At 55.8% G+C, this 24686-nt stretch overlaps 1 protein-coding gene and 1 pseudogene across 1 annotated transcript; one reads left to right on the top strand and one right to left on the bottom strand.

Annotated features, from left to right (window-relative positions):
- Positions 1-24686, top strand: part of LOC132334709 (zinc finger protein 850-like) — an 800740-nt pseudogene that overhangs the window by 186607 nt on the left and 589447 nt on the right.
- On the bottom strand, positions 15723-17822 carry LOC132334844 (bolA-like protein 3). The gene is given in 5 exon segments (XM_059861028.1): positions 15723-16612; positions 16907-16995; positions 17200-17276; positions 17278-17300; positions 17761-17822. Coding segments are annotated over 5 exon segments (285 nt in total). The 5' UTR covers positions 17791-17822; the 3' UTR covers positions 15723-16546.

Genomic DNA, 24686 nt, shown 5'->3' with positions numbered 1-24686 from the left:
ACAGGAGGAGATGAAATGAGTCAGGCTGGTTTCAGCATTTCCTCAACAGCAGGAGGAGCCTGACCTCTCTTCTCCATCCACCACTGACAGCTTTGCAAATCAGGATTGTTTGAGCTGTTTTGCCCTCACTCCAGGATGAGCATCCTGATACAAGAACTTAATTGTGTTTATATCTATCTCAGAACCATGTTTGTCTAAAATTAATTTTGGTATGGAAATCACCTGTGGATGGTGCACTCATCAGACACTGCTGGGACATTGCACATGGCTCAGGGAAGAGCATGACTGTTATTAAATTGTGACCTGTTCATCTATGGTCTGTTGGCCATGAAGAGAAACTTTCTGTGCCTCCGAGTCTCACCAGTTCCTGACCCCCAAAGGACACAAACCTGATGAGTTGTGGTTCCCACTCCAGTGGCGGCACTTGGACCTCCCTCCATAGCCAGAGCAGAGCTCCCTTGTCCCAGAAAGTCCCTGGCAATGCAGGGATGAAGGAAACAGGGCAGGCTGTGGGGATCAGGGGCAGGGCAGTCAGGGATTTGGGGTGGTTGTGAGCCCAGGGCAGGACCCGGCCCTTGGCCCTGGTGAACCTCATCCCACTGTCCTGGGCCCATGGCTCCAGCCTGTCCTGATCCCTCTGCAGAGCTTCCTGCCCTCCAGCACAGCCACACTCCCACCCAGCTTGGGCTCACCTGGGAACTGACTGAGGTTGCCCTCAATGGCCTCATCCAGATCAGCAATAAAAAGATTGAACTGACCTGGCCCCAGTCCTGAGCCCTGGGGACAGCCCTGGATGTGACTCCATTCCTCAGCTGCTCTGAGTGCCAGGGGTTGGATGAGGGAAATGGTGGGGATGTGTTTCAGGAATGCAAAGGGCCAAGGCCTGAGCCCCAGCCCCTGGCCAGGCAGATCCTGTCCCTCCCTCCTTGCTCAGGGCTCTTCCCGGGATGGGCACTGGGATGTGGGGATGGGCAATGCCAAGGGCAGGACCATGGGGCGGCCCCTGCCAGGCTGCTGAGCAGGGACAAGGAGGCAATGAGGCCCCAGGGCTGCCAGGGTCACTTGTCCCCTCGTGGCCTCAGGCCCAGGGCCAGCAGCCATGGCCAAAGTGCTGCCAAGGTTGGCTCTGTCAGGGCCTGGCAGCTGCTGCCCATCCCTGTGCCCTGTGCAGCCCAGGCTGTCCTACGGTGTCCCTGCCCTGGCCTCTGTCCCTGCAGGCTGTGCTCATCCCCCGGCTGCCCCACCTGGCTGGCCCCTTCCTTTGCTGACAGCTCTGCCTCCTGCCTGCCTCTGCCTGCCCACACAAAGCCTCAGCCTTGATACCAAAAGGGTTAATTCAATTTTTACCATGCCAGTGAACTTTTAGCACAGGACCAAGGCATGCAGGGGCTGCTTTCCCAGGAAGGATGGTTGGAAGAGAAGAAGAAGACATCTGGCTAAAGAATGCAGTGATAGATAAAAGCAGGACTAAATCTGGGAACTTGGGGTGGGTTTTATGGTAATGGGTAAATTGTAATACATATTTAGCAACTCTATATAAGCAACACGCTGGAGAATTACATGTCCACATAAGGTTAGGAGTTATCCCTCACTAGACCTCAGGCCTGAATAAATGATCCCCTCTTAAATAGCAAATTAGTGTTAAGGAGTCTTATTCTGATATTTTGGAGATGTGGTGATGGCAGGGCCTCACGGAACCAAGGAGTCAGCTGTGACACTGTGCCAACTCCTGGACCAAAGGGTCCATTGTGACACTGCAGAACCCCCTGGAAACAAAATCCATTTTGGCACACTGGGCCACACTGAACCAATGGCCCCTGGTGAAACTGCGGATCCAAGGAGATCATTGTGACCCGGAGAAACCTCTTGGAACCAAGGGGCCATTGTGACACAGCAAGGCCTTGTGGAACAAGGTGAACGTGTTCTACTGCAGAACCTCATGGAACAAAGGGACCATGGTGACACAGCAGAACCTCATGGAACCAAGGTGACTGTGTTCTACTGCAGAACCTCATGGAACAAAGGGACCATGGTGACACTGTGGCTCCAAGGAGACCATTGTGACTGAAGAACCTCATGGAGCCAAGAGTCCATTGTTACACTGTGGGGCCCTGTGGAACCAAGGGGAGCACAGTGACTTTGGGGGCCTCATGGAACAATGGAGACTCTTCTGACACTTTGGGACCCATGGGAACCAAGGGGACATGTCCTAGGTTGACTGTATGATACTTTTATCCCCAATCATCTTGTTCCGTTTATGCTGAATAGTAAGTTTTGCACCTTTAAGACTTGCTCCAAGGATTGAGGGGGGGAGAGGAGGGGCGCAGTTTGTTTTTCAGACACTGAACTCACTCCTACACATTCCTGATCCTGGACTGCATTGCCTGCAGATGAACAGACGGCAGGACAGGGCTCTCTTTTTTTTTTTTTTTGCTTTTAGTTAGTTTAGCTAGCTGAGGCAAACAAGTTCCCTGGATTGTGGTTTTTTTTTTTTTTTCCCCTTATTTTTCCCTTTCTCTGGACCTGTTCACACCTGCTCTGGACTGAACAACCATAAGAGCACCAGCAGCTCACATCAGTGGGCCGGGCCGGGCCTGGGCCACGGCATTTCCAGCGCCAGAGGGACTGATAAGGGACTGAGTGAGCTGAACTGGAATCTGAGGAGGGGACTTTCTGGGTTTGTCATCTCTTTTGGAGCAGCAAGGGGTTTTATTGTTTAATATTGTTTAGGTTTTCTTGTTTAAGAAACAGTTTTTTTCCACTTTTCTCCAAGGAAGTATTTTCTCCCGGACCGGTTGGGGGAGGGGCGATAGAATCCGATTTCCTAGAGGAGCCCCTTTGGGGGTTCTCTCCCAGATTTGCCCAGAACCAGGACGGGGAGGTGTCCCTGCCCATGGCAGGGGCCTTGGGACTAGATGATCTTTAGGGTCCATTTCATCCTTAACATACTGTGATTCTGTGGTTTCCTTCCCATGCACCCAGAGGAGCTTTGAAATCCATTCAGTGAAGACACAAAGCTCACACAGAGTTTGGCAATGACCAAACTCCCTGGCCCAGCAGCACAGGACTTTGTTGCCCAAGTCCTCCCCTTGTGACACTCAGCACTGTGTTCTATTTGCACAGACTGAGAGCTGCAAAGTGACAACTGCCACACAGGGAGAGGAGCAGGTGCTGGCCAAGGCTGCTCCTTCTACAAACAGCCTGGGCTCAGTGGGGCTCAGCCACCTCTGCTCTGCTGCTGTCTGGGCACTGGGAGGTGGTCCAGGCTCAGGGAGCCCATTTCTAACTCAGCTCCTACCACCTGGTGATGGATCCATGTCAAATGGACCCATCCTGGAGGCCAGGGGCCTGGAGGGGCTCAGTGATTGTTCATTAAAGCTCTTTGCTCTGGAGCTCTCTGGCCTTTGAGGAAATGCTGGCAAAGCCACAGCATAAAAACCTCTCCCTGCACTGCCTGGGCTGTTCTGGGATCAGTAAGGCAGACCCAGCATTCTGAGCCCTGGCCTGGCACGGGAGACTCCCTGGAAGCTGCAGGGCCAGGGTGGATGTGCCAGCACTGCCCTGCTGACCAGGGACTCTTCCCAGCAGTTCCATGGGAGCCCAGTGGGCTCAGGCTTGCACCATGGCTTTACTGAGGGGCAGAGAAGCAGGGCAAAGGAGCTGCACCTGAGATGCTGCAGTAAGCCACACTTCCATACTCCAGTGCTTCCAGGGGTTTGAAGGTCACCTTGATTTCGGCCGAACAATTCGGCCCGATTTCTCCTTCCTACAACAGAGAGAGACAGCAAAACATTGCTCTGCACACTTCACACTGCTTGTTTGCAACCACACTCCTGTAAGCCTTTGTTTAGAGCATCAGTGATGAGTGAACCACCCAAGGAGCCAAGGAAACCCTCCAAACCCAGCTCAACCCAGCGCTGGAAGCTCTCAATGCTCAGCTGATCAGCTCCCACTCTCCACAAGATTCCTGCTGCTCTGACACAAGCTCTTGCTCACATCATGCTGCTGGCAGCCACAGTGGGATGCAACTGCCCCTGTGCACTGGTGGCTCTTGGCCTTAGATGGGCCATAGGAGTGACCAAGAAGAGAACATGATTCCATTCCTTGAAATGCAAATATTAGTTAAGGTGTTTGGAAAGAAAGCAGAGGTTGGGATTATTCTGGGCTTTACTCCAAGATGAGAAGGGATTTTGCACTGTGCACACACCAGGTACTCATCATCTCTCACAATGCCAGCACTCAGAATCAGGGCTCTGCTTGATGGGAGCACGTGGCAGTTTGCTTGCATCACCAGAAAAGGAAAAGGTTTTGTGTCCCTGTGTGCAGGAGAACTCCAAAGGCCCATTTCAGCCTTGCACCCTAGTGTCCAGGCTCACAGATGACACTGGAAGGCAGACTCAGAAATAGTGCAAGGCATGCTTACAGGAGGGGATTGGCATTTCTGGCATTACCCTTGGGCTGAATTTGACCTCCTTTTGCCAGGGAACCGTGGCAAGCTTCAGGTCAGTGTGTGAGCTGGCAGTGCTCCAACAGCCTCTGCTGAACCCCACGTGTTGGGGGAGCCCCTGCCTGCAATAACTGCTCCCTGTGACACTGCAGGGACACACACACAGTGCCTTGAGCAGCTCGAGCCTGGCAGCAGAGCTCGGCTTTGTCAGGCTCCCAGCCCTGCCTTGAGCCTGCAGGGCACAAATGCTTTGAGCAGGGAGCTCTGCAGCCACTCCAGAAACTCCATGTCCTCCCTCCCACCACATGGGGCCAGCTGAGGATCTGCCCAGTGACTGCAGCCGGGGGAAGGGGGACGGGGGCAGGGTGCTTGGGAGGAGCAAGTGGAAGAGGAGGAGGAGGAGGAAAATGAGGTTCTCAGCTATCACTTACCATTGGCTCGATGGAAAAAATGTCATGGGAGAACAGCATGGGGTCTTCTGGCACCTTTGCCACCTTCTCCTGGACCATGCTTTTGAAGGAACTAAGGGAAAGAAGAGGGTGTATCACCTTTGGAAAAAGGGGCTGGCAATTCAGGAAATGTTTAGGGATGTTGTCAGGTCATGTAGGAAGAAGATTAGAGAGACTAGAGCCCAGTGAGAACCTGTGGAAATCCAGTCATTGCAATCAACCTTTCCTTCCCAAAATGCCATCCCTGGCTGGAGTATCAATGGAACTGGAATGCTGAGTGCTGAGCTCCTGAAGGCCAGGGACACACACCCCAGTGCCAGGGATGGTTTGCTTGGCCTTAACCCTTCAAAAGCACCAACACCCCCCTGAGGCCAAACGTTAGTTTCACTCTTGGGCCATGGATCTCACTGAAATGCATCTTTCAAACCAACCTCCTCTTCTCTTCATTCTCTTCTTCCTCACTAGGAAAAGCCTTCCACTGGAAGTGGGCTGTGATGTTACTCCTGTTCTCAATGAACACAGTTCTGTGGCTTGACATGGAGATGAAAGTCTTGTCAAGCTCCACGGAACTTGTGCTCAGCCCAACGTTGACATCCACAGCTTCTCCGTGGAGCTTTGTGTGGATAATTTCTTCCCCTGGAACAAAGCAAAGGGGAGTCTTTGCTCAGCTCACTGCCTGATGGAAGCACAAGGAACGGAGCAAACCACAGGGCACAGAAGAAAGTGTCACAGTTTTGAGCTGAATGAGCAGTTCTTGAAGACCAAGGAATAGTTACTGTTGAATTTGCTGTGTGGTTCTTCGGTTTCTTTTCCATTGAAAACATTCTGATTTAGCCCAAAAAGGACACATTTCATTAGCATTTCAATGAGAGCTGCTCTAAGAAAAGGAGCAATTAAAATTCTGAAAGAGTGAAAATGCAGATTAGAGCAATACACTGACCTGGAAACAAGACCCAAAAGGAGGATGCCATTTACAGTCCGAAGGGTCCAATCCCAGCTCAATGAAGCACCATCAGCAGGAGCACATCAAGGAAGCAGAACTGGAGGTTTCTGTGTATTTACCAGCAATGCAGTCTGGGACTCTGGGTTGTCATGCAGGCTGGTAACTGCTTGCTTGGCCCAGCAGACAAACTCTGTGCAATGTGCTGGAAATAATTATGCAGCTGTGTTTGTGCATGCTTTGGATTCAACAGGAGCAATCAGGATTGGTCACCAGGTAAAGAGCTCTTGCCTGACAAACACAAGACTCTGTGCTTTGGTGCTCAGGGACAGCCCAGGGGAAAAGTGCTTCTGCCCAGCAGCTGCTGGGCTTTGTGCTCTTCTACAGCCCCACTGAGCAAACAAAAGTTCCTGGCCTTGGTGCTTTGCTGCTGGTCAATCTGTCACTTCAAAGTGTCTTCTGGAGACTTTGGTGATGAATGCATCACACACAAAAACAAAGGGAACATCTGGCAAGCTGAGCTTTGCTCATGTCAGCAGTGACAGCTGATGAACTTGCTTCAGGTTGTGCTCATGAAGGACCTCTGGCTGCAATGATGGGCTGAGCTGTTCCCATTGCCTCTGGGGAGAACATCACTGCTGGCTGGTGGAGAAGCCTTGGGCCAGCAATGTTTATGGGCTGGACGTGAGACTTTGGAGGGAGGGGAGGAAAGACAAGGCCCCAGCAGCCCCAGAGCCAGAGCAGTGCACGTGCTCCTGCATCTGCCCCGGGGCTGATGCCAGCCCTGCTGCAGCTCTCTGCTGGGGCTCGGGGGATCAGTGCCTGCTGGGGGCAAGGCACAGGATTCTTCCCTTAGTCTTTTGCCAGAAATTTCATCAGAATGAGGACATGGAGGAGGACTGGTGGAGCAAATTCTATGTGTCCATGGAGGACAAGGACCCCAAATTCCCGTGGGGAACCAACGAGGACAGACTGAATGTGAGCCAGAGCCTGGGACCTGCACTGGGACAGGGACAGCTGGCAACAGGGATGGGGACAGAGACAGGGACAGGACAGGGCTGGGGACAGGGACAGGGAGGATAAAGGGAGTGGGTGAGGACAGGGATAGGGATGAAGGTGGGGAGGGGACAAGGATGAGGATGAGGAGGGAATGGGACAAGGATGAAGAAAGGGCCGGGCCCGCGGTGGGGAGCAGCCCCGGGTCTGATCCAAGGCCAGCCCTGCCCCGCAGATCTACGGCTGCGAGCTGAAGGCGGTGCCCGAGTTCGAGGGGCTGCAGGATTTCTGCCAGACCTTCCCCCTCTCCAAACCCGGCCGTGCCCCCGAGCCCGTGGGCAGCTTCAAGGTGGGTGAAGCCCCCCTCCCCGTGGGACGCCGTGGCCGCGGGGCGGGACCCCCGGAGGGCACCGAGGGTCTCTCAGGGGCTGTTCCGCATCTACCCCGTGCCCCAGGAGGGCGGAGCCGCCCCCGCGCCGCGCTGCTTCCAGCGCCTGCCGCCCCGCCAGCCGCAGCCGTGCCTGCTGCGCGTCTACGTCGTGCGAGCCTTCGACCTGTCCCCCCGCGATGTCACCGGGCTGGTGAGGACAGCGGGGACGCCCGCGGGGCCGGGCGGGGCGGGGCGGAGCAGCCGTGTCACCGCGGTGTCCCCTCCGTGCCCCAGAGCGATTGCTACGTGCGGGTGGCGCTGGGCAAGAAGACGCTGGGACAGCGGGACCAGTACGTGCCCAACACCCTGGAGCCCGTCTTTGGCAGGTGCGGCACTGTCACCCCCGGGGCGGGTGGCCCGTGTCACTGTCACCTCCAGGGGGCACTGGGGGCGCTCACCAGGTCACCATTCCCAGTGCTGTTGTGCCACCAGATCCCTGTGCCATTCCCTGTGCCACCACCTGTCCCACTCCCTGTCCTGCCATGTCCCTGTGTCCTCACCTGTCCCACTCCCTGTGCCACCAGCTGAACCATTCCCTGTCCTGAGGGACAGGGAGGGGACACGGGGGGCTGGGAGGGGGGCCAGGAGGGGACATGGTGGGCACAGGAGGATGGCACGGAGCGGGCACAGAGGGGGAATTGGGACACGAGGAGGGGCAGGATGGGGGGCACAGGAAGGTTTGGAGGGCACAGAAGGGTTTGGGGGGCACAGGAAGATGGCACAGAGGGCCAGGGGCGGGCACAGGGGTAACTCCCAGCAGAGGTGCCACTGCCCTGTCCCCAGCGCGGGCCCCGCGTGCTGGCGGGACCAGCTGTGCCCCAGCCGGGCCCTGGAGCTCCTGGCGGGCACCCGGGGGCTGCCCGGGCCCCGCTTCAGCCGCGGGGGCACCGCCCTGAGCCTGAGCGGGCAGCGCTTCGAGCTGCGCCACTTGGGTGAGGGGAGGGACTGGGGGAGCTTGGGGGGGTGTGGGGGGTTTTGGGGGGATCTGGTGGGGTTTGGGAGCATGTGGGGTGGGTCTGGTGGGGGTTTGGGGGGGTTTGGGGGGGGTCTGGGGTGTTTTCCAGGGATCGGGGGGGGGTTTGGGGTATCTGGGTGGGTCTGGGGTGTCTGGGGTAATTTGGGGGTGTTGGGGGGGGTCTGTGAGGTGGCTGTCGGGTGGGTGACAGGTGGATTGGTGTCACAGAGCGGGGCCACCCCCCGCCGCGACACGCCGGGCCCCCCGGGAGCGCCTGGCCCTGCACGTGCTGAACCTGTGCGAGCTCGTCCCGGAGCACTTGGAGACCCGCGGGCTGCAGAGCCGCGCCCAGCCCGGCCTGGAGCAGGTGACAGCGACGCCGGGGACAGAGACACCGGGCTGGGGGTGACAGCGACACCTGGCGGGGAGGGGTGATGGGGACATTGGGGTGACAGAGAACGTGGGGATGGGAACATCGCAGGGACAGCGACGCTGGGGTGGATGCCAGGGACCCCAGGAGTGGGTGATGGGGCCAGGGGGTGACAAGGACAGGTGCTGGGGGGACAAAGGAACCCCGCAGTGATGAGGAGCCTGGGGCCGTGGGGATAGAGAGGGGACACTGGGGGACACCCGGGGACATGGGGCTGGTGCCACCCTGTCCTGCTGTCCCCAGGGCAAGGTGCAGATGTGGGTGGACATTTTTCCCACCAGCCTTGGCCCCCCTAGGCCCCCTGTGAACATCGACCCCCACAAGGCGAAGGGGTGAGTGAGGGACAGGACACCCCTGTGGGGACAGGGCCACCCCCCGTGGGGACAGGGCCACCCCGGGTGGAAGGTGACCCGTCCCTGTCCCCTCCTGAGGTACGAGCTGCACTGCGTGGTGTGGAACGTGCGGGACATGGATCCTGGGGACATCAACCTGCTGGGCCAGCGCATGAGTGACATCTACGTGTCCGGGTGTGTCCCCATCGTGTCCCCTGTCACCCCCCAGCTTCTGTCCTGCTCACTCCAGAACCCCTTGCAGGTCCTTTGTCACCAGAGGGTCCCTATCAGCCATCCCCAGGGTCCCTGTCACCCCAGGGTGTCCCCATCCATGTGGGCACAGTGGTGACAGCAGTGTCCCCTGGGGGGTGGCACAGAGGTGACAGCGGTGTCCCTGCAGGTGGCTGGATGGGCTCTCCGAGCAGCAGCAGCACACTGACATCCACTATCGCTCCCTGCACGGCCGCGGTGCCTTCAACTGGCGCTTCGTGTTCCCCTTCGAGTTCCTGGCGGCCGAGAAGCTCTGCGCCATCCGCCGCAAGGTCAGAGACAGCCAGAGAGGGGACAGAGTGGGGACACAGCCCAGGGACACGTGCGACCTTGCCGTGTCCTCAGGCAGGAGCACGTGTGGAGTTTGGACGAGATGCTGCTGAAGGTGCTGCCCAAGCTCATCCTGCAGGTGTGGGACAATGACAAGTTCAAGGCGGACGATCTGCTGGGTGAGAGCCCGTGTCACCACCGGGGGGACACCGCAGGGGACAGGGGACAGCCAGTGGGGACAGGGAGCACCCATTGGTGATAAGGAGCTCCCCCAGGTGACAAGGAGCTCCCCCCAGTGACAGAGCTGTCCCCTGCCCTGTCCTGCAGGGATCCTGGAGCTGGAGCTGACGCAGCTGCCCCACCCGGCCTGCAGCGCCCGCCTGTGCCGGGCCACACTGCAGGACCTGCCCTGGTTCTCCTGGGCCTGGCTCTCCCTGCCCCGGTTCTTCTGGGCCCAGCTTTCCCGGGCCTGGCTCTCCCTGGCCCGCTTCTCCTGGCTCTGGCTCCCCCTGGCCTGGCTCTCCCGGTGCTGGTGCCATGCCCTGGCGCGGCAGCGCTCGCCCCTGAACCTGTTCCGCAGAAGGAGGGCGCGGGGCTGGTGGCCCTGCACCGTGCACAAGGACGGTGGCCAGCGGCTCTTGGTAGGTTGGGAACGGATTGGGGACACCCACACGGGGCTGGGGGACAGCAGGGACAGATCCAACCGCCCCGCAGGGGAAGCTGGAGCTCAGCCTGGAGCTGCTGTTGGCGCAGGAGGCCGAGGAGCGGCCTGTGGGGAAGGGCCGGGAGGAGCCCAAAAAGCACCCGACCCTGCCTGAGCCCAGGTGAGCCCGGGGCGAGCCAGGAGGGGCTGGTGGGCCGGGGACAGGCGGTGGCTGAGCCCGGTGTCCCCGCAGGCACCCCAAGTCCTCGTTCCTGTGGCTGACATCTCCACTGAGCCTTGTCCACCACGGCGTCCGCTGGCGCTACCTGCTGTGGCTCGGCCTGGGGCTGGCGGCACTCCTGCTGCTCCTGCTGCTCCATTCCTTCTTCCCGGTCAGCACTGCCCCACAAATACCCCGCTGGCACCCCTGAACATGCCCTGACTGCCCCGTGTCCCCCTGCAGGGCACCCTCAAGGTGAAGGTGGCTGACCCACGCCAGCTCCTGCCGGCCAAGGAGCAGCCGGGCACGAAGCCTCCCCTGACGGAGCGCTGAGGAGGAGCTGCCCGGCTCCCCGATTTCCTGGCTCTGAACCCCCCTCCCGAGCTGCTCTGGATGTCCTCGGTGCATTCTGCAGCCAGGAGGGGATTGTCCCATCCGGAACGCTGGGGGAGCTGCCCATGGATGTTCCCTCCTGAACAAAGCCGTGTCCAAGCAGCACCAAAGCATCGTCCCTGTCTCTGGTGGCTCGGGGAGGGCATGGACGCTCTAACCCCAGCCCTGATCCCAAATTCAGCCCTAACTCCAGCCTAGGTTCAGCTCCAGCTCCCAAACTCAGCCCCAATTCCTGCCTTAATCCCAACGGCGTCATCAGCCCCCACCCGAGTGCCAGCCCCAGTCCCCTGGGCAGGACGGGGACACCCCTGGGGAGTGTGGCTGCGAGGGAGGTGGGAGCAGCACGGGCTCCTCTGTGCCTGGTCCTGGATCACGGTGGGATGTGGAAGGAGAGAGCCAGCCGGGTGCCCTGACCGTGGGGCCCAGCTCAGGGAAGGAGAAGGGACAGACACTGGCCGGATCATCCCCCAGGACAACGACAACGGACACTGGCAGCCATGCCCACTCCGCGCCGGACCCTGGGGAAGGAGGGCACCGGCCGGAGCATCCCCCGGGGCCAGGAGGGCCGAGATGCCCTGGCCTGGCCCTGCCCCAAGGCAATGTGAAGGCTCCTGGTGACCAGGCCCAGTGCACCCAGGCCCCGCCCCTCCCGGGACCCTCTTAGCCAATCACATTGCTCTGTCCTGCTCTATTCCCCGCCCCCCATTGTTTGCACTCTGCTCCCATGGGCTGCGGGCAAGGGGGGCGGAGCTAAACCTGCCTATATAAAGCAGGAGCAGGTGCTGTGCGCTCAGTTCAGGTCCAGCGGAGGCAGCGGAGCAGAGGAAGCAGAGGAAGCAGAGGAGAGCGGAGCTGCCAACACCAGAGCCGCAGCACCGGCCGAGCCCGCAGAACCAGCAGCCCTGGAGCTTTGGCACTGGCTGGACCCTCGGCGTTGCCAGCCCGGAGCCCCAGCACGGGGTGGTCGTTGGGGGGAGGCTGGGAGGGACGGGGACCCACCGATGCGCCGCTCTCGCCGTCCTTGCGCCTCTTCTCACTGCCGCCTTCTCGGTACCAGCCCCTCCGAACGGGAGCGGCACCAGCAGCGGCACCACCCCCGGCTCAGCAAAGGTAAGGGCCGAGAACCGCCGGGGCACCGAGGGACCATGCCGGGCTCCCAGATCGGGGGCTCGGCCACCGCCCCGGCCTGCCCAAGGTAAGGGGATGGAGAACACGGCAGCCCCCCCAAACTGGGGGGGGTCAGACAGCAACCCCGGCTCAGCAAAGGTAAGGACCGACAACCCGGGGCACCGAGGGACCACGCCGGGCCCCCCAAACCGGAGGGGTCTGGCCACCACCCCGGCCTGCCAAAGGTAAGGGACAAAATAAAATTGGCAAAAATCACATTACGTGCTGTGGCTGTTCTTTGATAGCTCCATGCATCACTCGCCACTCGCACAAATCACACAGCGCCCCCAGAAGTGGGGCTTGGACCCCCAAGAGTGGGGCTGGGACCCTCAGAGACCCCTCCCCGTGGGCCTGGGACCACCAGAAATGGGGTAGCAACCACCAAAGACCCCCACCCCATAAACCCAACCACCCCAAAAATGGGCTTGGGATCCCCAGAGACCCCTCCCTGTGGGCATGGGACACTCATAGACCCCTCCCCATAAACCTGGGCACCCCAGAAATGGGGCTGGGACCCCCAAAGACCCCTCCCTGTGGGCCTGGGACCACCAGAAATGGGAGAGGGACCCCCAGAGACTCCTCCTCATAAACCCAAGCTCCCCCAAAATGGGGCTGGGACCCCCAGAGACCCTTCCCATGGGGCTGGGACCCCTCAGTCCCATGAGGTTCCGTTGTCACGACTCTGCCCTGGGTGCCACCAGGTGTGGAACGCCTGCCGTGTCACAATAGAGCCTCGGTTTCGTCATTCCTGGTGCTGTGACGTCATGGAATTTATGGAGTCTGTCCTCGTCCTGGTGTCAGAGAAAATTGAAATGAAAATTGGACTTAATGGCGTGAGTTACCCTCCGCTAGGATTCCAATAATCCCCATTTCCAAGGATCCAATTCCAACTTCCAATAATCCCAATTTCCCAATTCCAATTTCCACTGGGAAGAAATGAAGAGATGAAAGTGAAAAAATAACAGTCTTTTATTAACAAGCAGGGACGCAACATGTAGAAAAAAGAAGTAAAGAATTTATTGGAATTTTATGGAATTAATGGAATCTGTCCTCATTCAGGTGTCAGAGAAATTTAAAAATTGAATTTAATGTCCTGGAATCCTCCTTTAGGATTCCGGTTATCCCAATTTCCAATAAACCAATTCCAGTTTCCAATAATTCCACTTTCCATCGGGAAGAAATGAAGATCTGAAAGCGAAAAAATACCAATATCTTTTATTAACAAGCAGGAAATGCTCCCAAAATCCCGAATTTAGCGTGGCCCCGCCCCCACCCCGCCCTCACCCCTGCCCCTGGGCCACGCCCCTTTAGAACCCTCCGCCTCTTGACCAATCAGATCGCTCGTCTGCATTTTGGTCACGCCTCCCCTCTGTTTGCTCACAATGTGGACTGTTGGTTGCTCCGCCCCCATGCTGTTTTCTCAATTCCCATTGGCTGTCCTGTGCAGGGGCGTGGCTCAGGCTGGGTATATAAAGTGGGTGGCGGGAGCAGGGGGCTGAGTTCGGGATCAGGATCGGCGGCAGACCGGAGTGGGCGGAGATCCCCGGAGCAGGGCAGCCGGACAGCGGAGGATCCCAGCGGTGGACACTGCAGTGGCCAGAGCCTGGATGATCCCAGCGGTGGACACTGGAACGGCCAGAGCCCCAGGACCGGAGCGGCCGGACACCAGAGGATCGCAGCGGTGGACACTGGGGCGGCCGGACACCAGAGGATCGCAGCGGTGGACGTCGGGGAACCACAGCGATGAACACTGGTCCACAGACCGTCCCCGCGCACATTACGGTAAGCACGAACGGAGCCGATCCGCCCCCTCCCGGTAACGGGAAGGAGGACGGAGATGATCTGACTCACCCCCCTGCTCAGGTGAAGACGGTCCCGGCCCCCCACAGCGGAGGAGCAGCAAGGGTCCGGAGACCCCACCGGGCACTCCGCTCCAGAGACCACCTCCGCACACATTACGGTAAACACGAGCGGAGAGGATCCGACTCCCTCCCGGTAAGGGAAGGAGGACGGAAATGATCTGACACCCACCCCCCCCCCCCAACAGCGGAGGAGCGATAAGGGTGCGGGGACCCCACCGGACACTCCGCTCCAGAGACCACCCCCCGCCCACATCACATCACGGTAAGCACAAACGGAGAGGATCCGGCCCCCTCCCGGTAACGGGAAGCGGCTGGATATAACCTGACTCCCTCTTATCTCCACAGTGGGCACAGACAGTCCCGGGAACTGGGGAGCAGCGGGGCTGCGGAGACCCCCACCCCCCTTCCCCCCCCCATTAAATTAAACACAAACTGAGACGAGCCGGCCCCTCCCGGTAATGGGGAAGGACGGAGATGATCTGACCCCCCCGTTCATCCCCGCACGGGACCGGGGTGGAGCTGAACCCCGAACCAGGCCCTCCTAAACGGGGGACAACCGAGACCAACCGGGCCCTTCCTTAACAGAGGAGAACCGGGACCACCGGTGCCTCCATCATGGGGGAGGACCGAGCCCACCGGGCTCTCCTCAACGGGAGAGGACTGAGACCGGAGCCAGAGACAAGCCTGTCCCACCTGAGGGAGGTGAGGAGGGCTGAGACCCCCAGTGCCCCTAAATGTAGAAATGGAGACCCCAAAAAAGACAGCCAGAGACCCCCACCCCCTGTAAATGGCGGGAGGATGGAGACCCCCCCCCCCCCGGTGTCCTTCAAGGGTGAGAAGGGTGGAGACCCCCCCGAGCATCCTGCGGGGTGAGAGGGGCAGGGCAGCATCCCCAGAGCCCCTCCAGGCAGCCCTGGGCCCAGAGAGAGCCCCTGAGCATCCCCCAGGCTCTGGGCAATGGAAACCAGAATTTACAGAAATTAAATTTTACAACAGATGGGGAAAAAAAAAACCAAACTAGAATTTACAAAAATCAATTTTACAACGCATGGAAAAAAAAATCCAATTTTACAAAAATTTTACAAGTTGTGGGAAGTTTTGGCTGATATTGACGCCCCCAAGGAGTCACTTGAGGTGAAAACACGAACAAATCACAAAGCCCCAGCCCCCACCCCGGGGCTGTGCCCATCCTTGTCACACCTGGGGGCTGCTGGGGGTCCCCACCCCTGAACTGGGGGACCATTGGACCCCCCCCTAATTAAGGGAGGGGACAGAAATGAAAAGTGAATTTAGGGAGGGGAACCCCCCGGGCCCCCTCCGACCCCCCAGAGGCAGAGGGGATGGACCTGGAGCGTCTGGGGGCACCAGGCAAAGAAAAATGGGCAGAAATTAATTCTAACAGCTCGTAATTTGGCTGATAATTTGATTTATATTTTGGCTGATTGATTATTTGGCTGTTTATCTGGCTGACTGTTAGTTTGGCTGATACTTTAGCTACTTATTTAGCTGCTATTTGCTCTCCCAAGTAGCACTTGAGATAAAAATGCAAACAAATCCCAAACCCCTGGGCTTGGGAGCACAGGGCAGCCAGAGATTCCATCCTTGTCACACCCAGGGGCTTTCCAAGTGATTAATTATTTAATTATTTAATTGTTCTGTGGATTTAGAGGCACAGGCCCCCCACAGTCCCTCTCAGTGCCCCCAGTGTGACATGGATGGAGACCTCTCGAGTGCCCCCAGGCTCTGAAATAAATAAAATTCAGTAAAATCTGACAGCACAAACCAGGCGTGGACTGATTATTTATTACAATTTATTATATAATTTATTATTTTTATAGTATTTATAATTTATATTAACTTTATATACATGATATATACTATTTATATTAATTACTATTCCTTATATAAAAATGTGGCATTTATTATGGATTTTGTTTAATGGCTAATAATAATAAAAATTGGGGGCTGAATGTAAGGTCAGGCTTAAAGGTGGGGTTTGGTTTAGGGCTGTGGGTTTAGGAAGGGGCTGCAGTTGGGGCTGGGTTTGAGGTCGGGGTTAACCCTAAGCCAGCCCCACTTTTGGGGCTCCCAGGCCCATGGGGAGGGGTCCCTGGGGGTCTCAGCCCCACTTCTGGTCTGCCTGGGCTCATTTTTTTGGGGTCCCACTCCCACTTTTGGGGTTCCCGCGCTCATTTCTTGCCCCGCCCCTGAGTGGGCGTGGCAGTGCAGCAACGCCCAATACAGGGCCACGCCCCCTTCACAAAATTCCCGCCATTTCCCGCAGCTCTCGCGAGACTTGGCGGCGCGGGTGGGGCTCCCTCAGAGCAGCCCGGCTCGGCCTGGCCGCGCTCCCCTCAGCCCTCCCCACTCCCTCAATCTCCTGCTCCCCTCAGCCCTCCCTGCTCCCTCAGTCCGTTCCCTCAATCTCCTGCTCCCCTCAGCCCTCCCCGCTCCCTCAGTCCTCTCCCTTATTCCTTCCCGTTCCCTCAGCCCTGTATGCTCCCCTCAGTCCTTTCCCTCAGGTCTCTCCACTCCCCTCAGCCCTTCCCGCTGGGGAATAAAGCCCTCTGCAAGGACCCTTCTGAGAACATGGGCTCCAAAACCCTCCTTCAAGGGCCCTTTTGGGCTCCAAGGCTAATAATAATAATAACAACAACCATCCCCAGGACTGAGCACACAGCACGGGGTGGGGTTCACGCCCAGGAGTGCAGCCCTGGGCCCCTCCTGGAGCTCGGGGCAGGCTCAGCCCTTGGGGGCCGAGGTGAAGATGCGCAGGCCGTGCACGTGCGTGATCTCCTCGCTCAGCGTCTGCGGGGCAAGCGCGGTTCAGGGCCAGCTCTGGCCTTGGAGCAGCCTCAGCCGGCAGCCACAGCCAGGGGCGCAACCACAGCCCCACAGCCAGGGCTGCTGCACCCTCAGCCCCTCTCTCCCATTCCCTCACACCCATTCCCTCTCCTCTGCTCCCTCTCCCATTCCCTCTCCCCCGTTCCCTCTTTCCCATCCCCTCTCCCCATTCCCTCTCCCCAATTCCAGCTGTTCCCTTTCCCTCTCTTCATCCTCTCTCCCCTGTTCTCTCCCATTCCCTCTCCCCCTTCCCCACACCTGGGTCACCATCCTGTGCTGCTGCACCGGGCGCTTCTCCCGGAACAACTCCGACTCCATGTGGATCTCATACATGTCACCGCAGCCTCCTGGGAACCCGGGACAATTAACACCAATTAACGTCAATTAAAATCAATTAAAGTCAGTTCAAGTCAAGGCTTGAGCACCCTCACACTCCTGCCCTGTCTGGGGGTCCCCGCAGCCTGGGGGGGATGGAGACTGACTGGGTTTAAAAAAAACTAGGTTTGGGGTAACCAAGAGCGGGTTTAGGCCCAGCAGGAGCGGGTCCCTACCTGAGATGCCCACCACCTTGATGGCCGAAGCCCGCGGGAATTTCTCCCGCAGCAGCCGCGCCAGGCGCGACTCCCCGCCAGGAGCGGCAGCGCAGGAACAGCTGGGGGGAAACGGTCCTGAGAGCCCCGGGGGGACCCCAAAAAACAGCCCCGGGAGCGGAGGGGAGGGGAAAGTGAAATAGAAGCTGCCGGCACCGGAGAGGGGCACAAGAAGCTGCGGAACCCCGGGAGATGCGGGCGAACCGGGAGAAGGAGGGGTGGGAACGGGAGCTGCCATCACCGGAGGATCGGGCGGTGGGAACGGGGCCTGCGGAGGGGCGGGGGGGTTACCTGTGCCGGGGGGACATTGTGAGGAGCGGCAGCACCGGGAGCGGTACAAGGAACGGGGGAACACCGGGAGACGGTGGGGAACGGGGCCCGGGGACGGACACCGGGAGGGAGCGCGGGCCGCGGTTACCGGCACCGGGGGGACACAGGGGGAAACGGGCCGGGAGGGCAGCACGAGCAGGGGGAGGGAGACGGGGACAAGGACAGAGGGACAGGGGACTGACGGACACTCACCGGGCCCCGGCTCAGCCCCGCCGCCGCCATCCCGGGGGCGCGCCGGGGTCACCTCCGGCTCAGCCAATCAGAGCGCGCCGGTGACAAAAGGGGCGGGGCCAGCGTTGCACCCCACGAGCGCCCCCTGGTGGTTCGGAGGACCAGGAGAGGCCCCGCCCCCCGACGCCCCCCAAAGGGTCCCCACCAAGGGTCCCCTCCTGCCCCCATAAAGGTTCCCCTCCTGACCCCACAAAAGTTCCATCCTCCCCCCACTCCATTCCCATATCCAGGGTCCCATCCCGACCCCCAAAAGGATCCCAAAATGATCCCATCCCCCCTCTCATCCCATAGATGGGCCCTCATCCTGATCTCCCCCCCAAAGGACCCCCAATTCCCATGCCCAGAACTCCATCCAGACCCCCCAGTCCAAAAAACCCCAACCCCAAAAACCCCACAAACCCCTATCCCAAAAACCCCAAAAATCCCAATCCCAAAACCCCAATCCTGCCTCAAATTCCCACTACCAGACCCCCAATCCTAAAAACCCCAACCCCAAAATCCCCAACCCGAAAAACCCCACAAACCCCAATCCCAAATACCCCAAAAATCCCAATCCCAAAACCCCAATCCTGCCCCCAATTCCCACTACCAGACCCCCAATCCTAAAAATCCCAACTCCAAAAACCCCAACCACAAAAACCCCAATCCTGTCCCAAATTCCCACTCCCAGACCCCCCCAACCCCAAAAACTCCCATCCCAAAACCCCAATCCCTCAGGAATTGCAGCCGAGCCTGGTGTTGAGTGCAAAAAATAAATATAAAATTTATTAAAACACCCACAATATTTTAAAGGTATCGGGAATAATAACACAGCCCAACTCAGAATAAAATACAAATTAAAAATAAACAACAACAGAACAAAAAAAAAAACCAAAAAACAAAACCAAAACCGGAGGGGAGGATCCAAACTTGCAATTTTTAGGAATCCTAAAAAATAAATTTATTGAAACATGGGTGGAAAGAAAAAGAGGGAAAAGGGTGAAAAACAACACAGAGAGAAAGGGAAAATGATACAAAAAAAAATTATCGGCATAGATTTCCTGTCCTAGGAGTATCTACAGTTTGATTACATGTTAATTAATTCTTTAATTAATTATTCCTATTGCCTTGAGACGTGGGAAAAAATTCTACCGCTCCTTGATCCACCCCGAAACTTCATTTCAAGTAACCCCAGAGCCGAGCCCAGCCAGGAACCCCAAAGGGTTTGGGACCCCCTGGTGCCTCCCCCGCAGCTGCCGCCATCCCCAGAACATGCCAAAAAGCGCAGGAACAGCCCCAAAGAATTCCCAAAATAAAAATCCCATTATTTGGGATTTTCAAATAATGCTGGAACACCTCAGAAAAAATCCCCAAAAAAATCCCAAAATAAATCCCAGAAAGTGCCAGAACACCGCCAAAAAAAAATCAATCAAAAAATGCCAAAACAAATCCCAAAAAAATCTGGAACAACCCAAAAAAATCCCAAAAGAAATCCCAAACTAAATCCCAAAATGTGCCAGAACACCCAAAAAAAAATCCCTAAAAAAACCCCAAAAAAATCCCAAATAATGCCGGAAAAATCCCAAAAAATCCCAAAATAAATCACAAAAAATATCCCAAAAAAAATCCCAGATCACGCTGGAATACCCCAAGAAAAATCCCCACCAAAAAACCCAAAATAAATCCCAAATAGCACCAGAATACCCACCAAACAGATCTCCCTGGGGGCAGAGCATGGAGAGCATCAGCTCCTTGGGCTCCTCAGGAGCTGGGGCAGGAACAGGATGTGCTTCGGGGCTTTGCCCACAGCTGGGCAAACGGGAGAAAAACCCCAACATCAGCAACAAACCTGCCCCAAACCTGCCCCAAGCAGGCCCCAAATCTGCCCAAAGTCACTCTGGATACACACCAAACAATCTGCCCCAAATCCCACCAAAATCCTCCATGGTTTGACCCAGGGCTGTCTCAGCATTTTTAAGGATTTTTCAGAGTTCCAAGAAATGATCTCTCAGCTCTGTGGGAAGCCTCCTCTAAACTGATGGTGTTGTGACATCTCCTCTAAGGAATCAGATGCAGCCCCAATTATTATTACAGAACCACTCCAACAGTTTGCTGGGTTTAAAGCATCTCTGTGCTGAGGGAATTTTGGAGGAGACAGCTATTGGATGGTTCATTAGTCTGTCACCCCCAGACCTTCACTCCTAAGTGCCATTCTCAAGAGCCTTGTTTTAAATTACCTTTAGGGAATTCTCTCCCACTTAGAGCTTGGGTGGTGGCCAGGCCTCAGCTCTGCCTGGACAGGAATTTGCCAACAGAGCCAGATGTTTTCTGCATCAAAACTAGATTTGAGTGGCTTGCACTTGGCAATCTGACCCTCTAGACATGACTGTTGAACTATTTTTAAAGGGAGCTTGGGAATTATTATCTGGAAATAATGATCCAAGTCCCCCCTGCATGGAGGTTTGTCAGCTGTTTGCAGACTCTGGGATGATGGTACATTATTTCAGAGATTGCTATTTACCTAATTCCACCTATGTTGTTAGCTTTACCTGCTATTTGAAATATTCCTGATTGTTGTATCCAAATTATTCCTAATTGCTGTAAGTTTCTTGTCCACTGCATGTATTATTTTACTGTGATGTTGCTTCATACTCATAACAAAAGACATGCATCTCATTCTTAAAAACTAAAAAGAAGAGGAATGAACGCCTTAAGAACGTTCAAATAATGCAATATGGACATGAGAAATTTGGACAACTAATCATTCTTAATAATGCAATATTTACATGAGAAATTTGGAAAAAAGCTCACCACATCTAAATCCCAACTGAGTGCACCACAGTGAAGCCCAATTGATTCATTACCTTCAGGAGAAGATGTGCCTGTGTTTTATCATCAGCAGCTCAAAGCTGTCACCTGTTCATTCCATCAGACACTGATCAGCTCTGAAAAAATGAGGCCCAGGGCAAAGAGAAATAACCTCATCACCTTGCAGCCTCTGTGGCCAGAGCAGGAGCAGGAGGAGGACTGCCAAGACATGGCTGGGTCTGGAAACTGACAGAGGCACTTTGCCAACAAAAGCCTCATGGCACCCTCATGGTACAGAGCTCCTACTGACCTTCTCCAGTTATTCCCTGTTCCAGCTCCCAGGAGGACATTCAGGGATGGCAAAGATCAACATTTCCAGCTAATGGACTTTCTCACACTTCTCAACTAATTGGAAACAATGGTCCTTTCTTTCCATTTCCCCAAGAGACACTGGACATTATTCTTCTGTTTTCTCAGGCTGCCAAACCCTGTGTCAATGACTTGATAGAATTTGGTAAGTTTTGTTGATTGTAATTGCTCTTTATCTATCTTATCCCATATCTAATAGATAACCAGTGATAACCTTGATGAGATAATACCCTCACAAGAGTGAGCAGTTTCAACATCAGAACAGAGGAGCCTTTTTTAAATGAACAAAAAGGGGGAGATGCCATAGACAGGTAGAATAATGATAAAAGAAAGGCCCTATGAAATCAGGCCTTGCTCTGCTCTATTAACAGCTGGCCTCTCATCTCCTCTGAGTGCAGCTAAGCAGTTACAAGTTCCCATGTGAAGCGATTTTGAGAATGAGACTTTGTGAACAATCTATTCTGAGGGTGAGAAACAAATGCACCTGCAAGAACAAGGGATTTGTGCCATGAGAATCAGTGAAGAGAACAGAAAAACAATACAATAGAGAGATTTGATGCACAACTAAAATCTATTTATTAAACAATAATAGAAAAACTGCTAAGAAACATATTAACTAACTAAAATTAAACAAGATGTCTGATAAACTGAGTATAATTAGTTGTGTGAATAAAAAAATTAGGAGTCCTTCTCCATCCCATGTGGTTTTTCTGGGATTTCAGTTCCCCCTCTTCTTTTGGACTTTGGCTTTCCCCTTCTGTGGGGCTTTGGTGACCTTCTTCTCTGGGGCATTGGTTTCTTTCTTCTCTGGGCCTTTCTTTTCCTTCTTCTCAGGGGATTTTGTTTCTTTTTTTGGGATTTTGGTTTCGTCCTTCTCTGGTGGTTTGCTTTTCCCCTTCTCTGCTTTTGGAGGCTGCTTCCCCACACAAACTCCCTTCTTTCCCTTCTTCCACCTCTCTTCCTCCTTCTGCCTCTTTTCTTCCTCTAAGGTTTTGGCCTCCTCCTGAAGCTTTTGAGTGGGCTGCTTCAGTTCCCTTCTGCAGACAAAACAGAAAACATGGCTGAGAGTCCCACCAGAAACTTGGGCTCACCAGTCCTGGCTGGCCCTGCACTTCACTCCTTCACCCTGAGGCCATTTCCGTGAATTCTCCTCAACCCACAGAGGCTGGGAACATCCCAAGTGAGGGCACTGGTGGAAGGGGACCTCCAGGACCAGCCAAACCTGAGCTTTGCCATCATCAGCTCTTGACTGTGCAAGCTCCCTCTTAAGGCTCAGCCAGAGCCCTCCAGCCCAGTGCCAAAGGCTGATCCACCAGCTCTCTGTGCTGGTGCTGAAAACGCCCTTTGTCTCTTGGCTTCCCAGGTTAGAGCAGAGCACAGATTGCTCACATCTGCTTCTCTCTCCTACCATTCTTACTCAGCTCATTCAGCCCCTTCTCCCTGGGCACAGCTGAAGCATGATTTTAAAGGGTTAAGATTTCAGCTGAGGGTTAGAAGCAATTCCCATGGATCAGGATGTAAGGCAGATAGGCAGACCATAGGTTAATGATTATGAGATGCTTAAGCTGGAGCTGATTGTTCCATTGTTTACCATTAGGAGCTTCTTTCTAGAAGGAAGTGGAGTAAGTGAACTGTTCCAAGAACAAATTGAAACCAGTAGAACAATGGGTTAGCACCTGGACTTGATGTCAATCAGTCACTAAGCAGGGGACCTTGGATCATGCCAGAGGGTCACAGAGACCTGATGAAGACATTCCTGACTTCATCCCTTAAAACCACTGACCAATTTCAGACCACCGACCCAATTCAAGAGAAGAATTGCACAGGTGTGAAGGACCAATGGCCTCATTTGAATACATAGCAGGGATGGGAGGGGCTGGGGCTGTGCAGATGTATTGTATGTAAGATCTTGGGAAATAAAGAGAGGGCAGAGAACCTTGGGCAGCGCGGTCACGCCTTTTAGGGACAGCTCTGGTGCCGCCCGCTGGTGTTAATAAACACACCACTGTCTGACTTTAATTAGTTAGAGAGTCTCTGTCCCTCATCTTCGGTTTTAAGGACTCCTAGCCTGCTCCTTAATGAGAACAATCCTGTCAGTCAGAAAGCAAAGGCTGCAGGAACTCCTCTCCTGCCAGACAGGCTCTTGGCAGCCAGATTTCCTGCTGGAACCCAGCTGTGACCAAGCAAACCAGGGCTGGCTGCCGTGGAAACCATTGGAAGCAGCCTCATCCATCTCCTCCCCATGAAACCAACTTCAGCCTGGCCTGAAGAAGTCCTGATGCACAGGCTTGCTTTGAGCAGCCTCCACTCCCAGCTCCACACTTGGCCTGTGTGTCCTGAGCTGGGCTGCCTTGCTGGAGCTGAGCTTCTCCTGTGCTTGCCTACTGCTGCAGCTGAAGGGGAGCCTCAAGGACATGAGCTTTTCTGGGTGCTGTCCCACCACAAGGAGAACCTGGCAGATCAGCATTGCAAGGACTTCATCTGGGGCAGGAGCAGGACCCAAAGCAAGGTTTGGTCTGTGCCCCATGCCTGCCCATCCCACAATCCCACTGCTTTGGTGAAGAAGGGAGATGATGAAGAAGATGCCACTCAACACCATGGACTTCAAGACACCTCCAGAGGCAGTGCCAAGGCAAGCCCAGAGCCCAGCTCCCTGCAGGCAGCAGCTAAGCCAGGAGGGCTCAGCACTCCTATAGAGCAGATGATGTTCTGTCTCAACAGAAGAAGGTCCTTCCTCTCTTGGGAGCCAGGGAGCTCAGAGTGGCCATCCCTGTGCTGCTTCTGGCCTTTGCTATGCAGCACCTCTGAGCTCAGAGTCCTTGGAGCAGGGAAGCCCTGCAGGGACAAGAACCCATGGCAGAGCAGTAACCCATGCAAGGCTCACTCACCTGTCCCTGAGAGGTGCCTGAGAGCCACAGCTGATCTCCCGGGGGCTCAGGGAGGAGCTGACACCTGAGGCCTCCCCGGTCACCAGCACCTCGCAGGTGGGGCCTCCCTCCACGTGGCACAGCTCGGTGACATTGGAGGTGCTGCTGAGGTGGCCAGAGAAGGTGGAGGAGACCTGCTGGCTCTGTCCTGGCTGCAGCACACCTGAGAGTGGCAGGATACTGAAAGCCTGGATGGAAGACAGGAGAGATTGAGGTGTTGAGCATGGAAATGGATGCAGAAGAGCATCTTGGAGCAAAGTGCAGCTGGACCTGGAGGGGCCTATTCTCCAAACACTGCCAGAATCACCCTCACCTCATCCTGCATCCATGCCACTGACCAGGGCAGGGACCATGGGGAAAATCTTCTCCCATGCTCACAGGTCAATGCATTAATTAGTACATTACATGAAAGGGAACTGGGATGTCTCCTGGCAGTAGAAATTCTCTCTGATGCACAACTTGCCTTGAAAAAGTTTAAAAACTTCCTGCTTTTAGAAAAGGAGGAGACTCAGAGTGAAAGCTCTTGCAGCTGAGGGAAGGAGTCCAGCCCAGCTCATCTGACTCCTGAGGCTCTTCCCCTCTCTCTCTGATTGAAATGCTGCTTTCTCAAGGTGCTACAGCAAAAACTCCTGCAATAATTTCCTATGGACCACCTGAGGAGTTCCAGGGGGAGCAGTGCCCTCCACAGGCGCTGCACAGTGTCCTTGGGCAGCCCCACAACGTGTCCTGCACGGCCTCTCCAACAAGCAGCTGCTTCAGCAGCACTTTGTGCTGGGCCTGGAGGGAGGGGAGGCCCCTCTGTGG

This window comes from Haemorhous mexicanus, chromosome 16 (assembly GCF_027477595.1).
Source record: "Haemorhous mexicanus isolate bHaeMex1 chromosome 16, bHaeMex1.pri, whole genome shotgun sequence".
Lineage (NCBI taxonomy): Eukaryota > Metazoa > Chordata > Aves > Passeriformes > Fringillidae > Haemorhous > Haemorhous mexicanus.
This window is presented reverse-complemented; position numbering and strand designations above follow the sequence as displayed.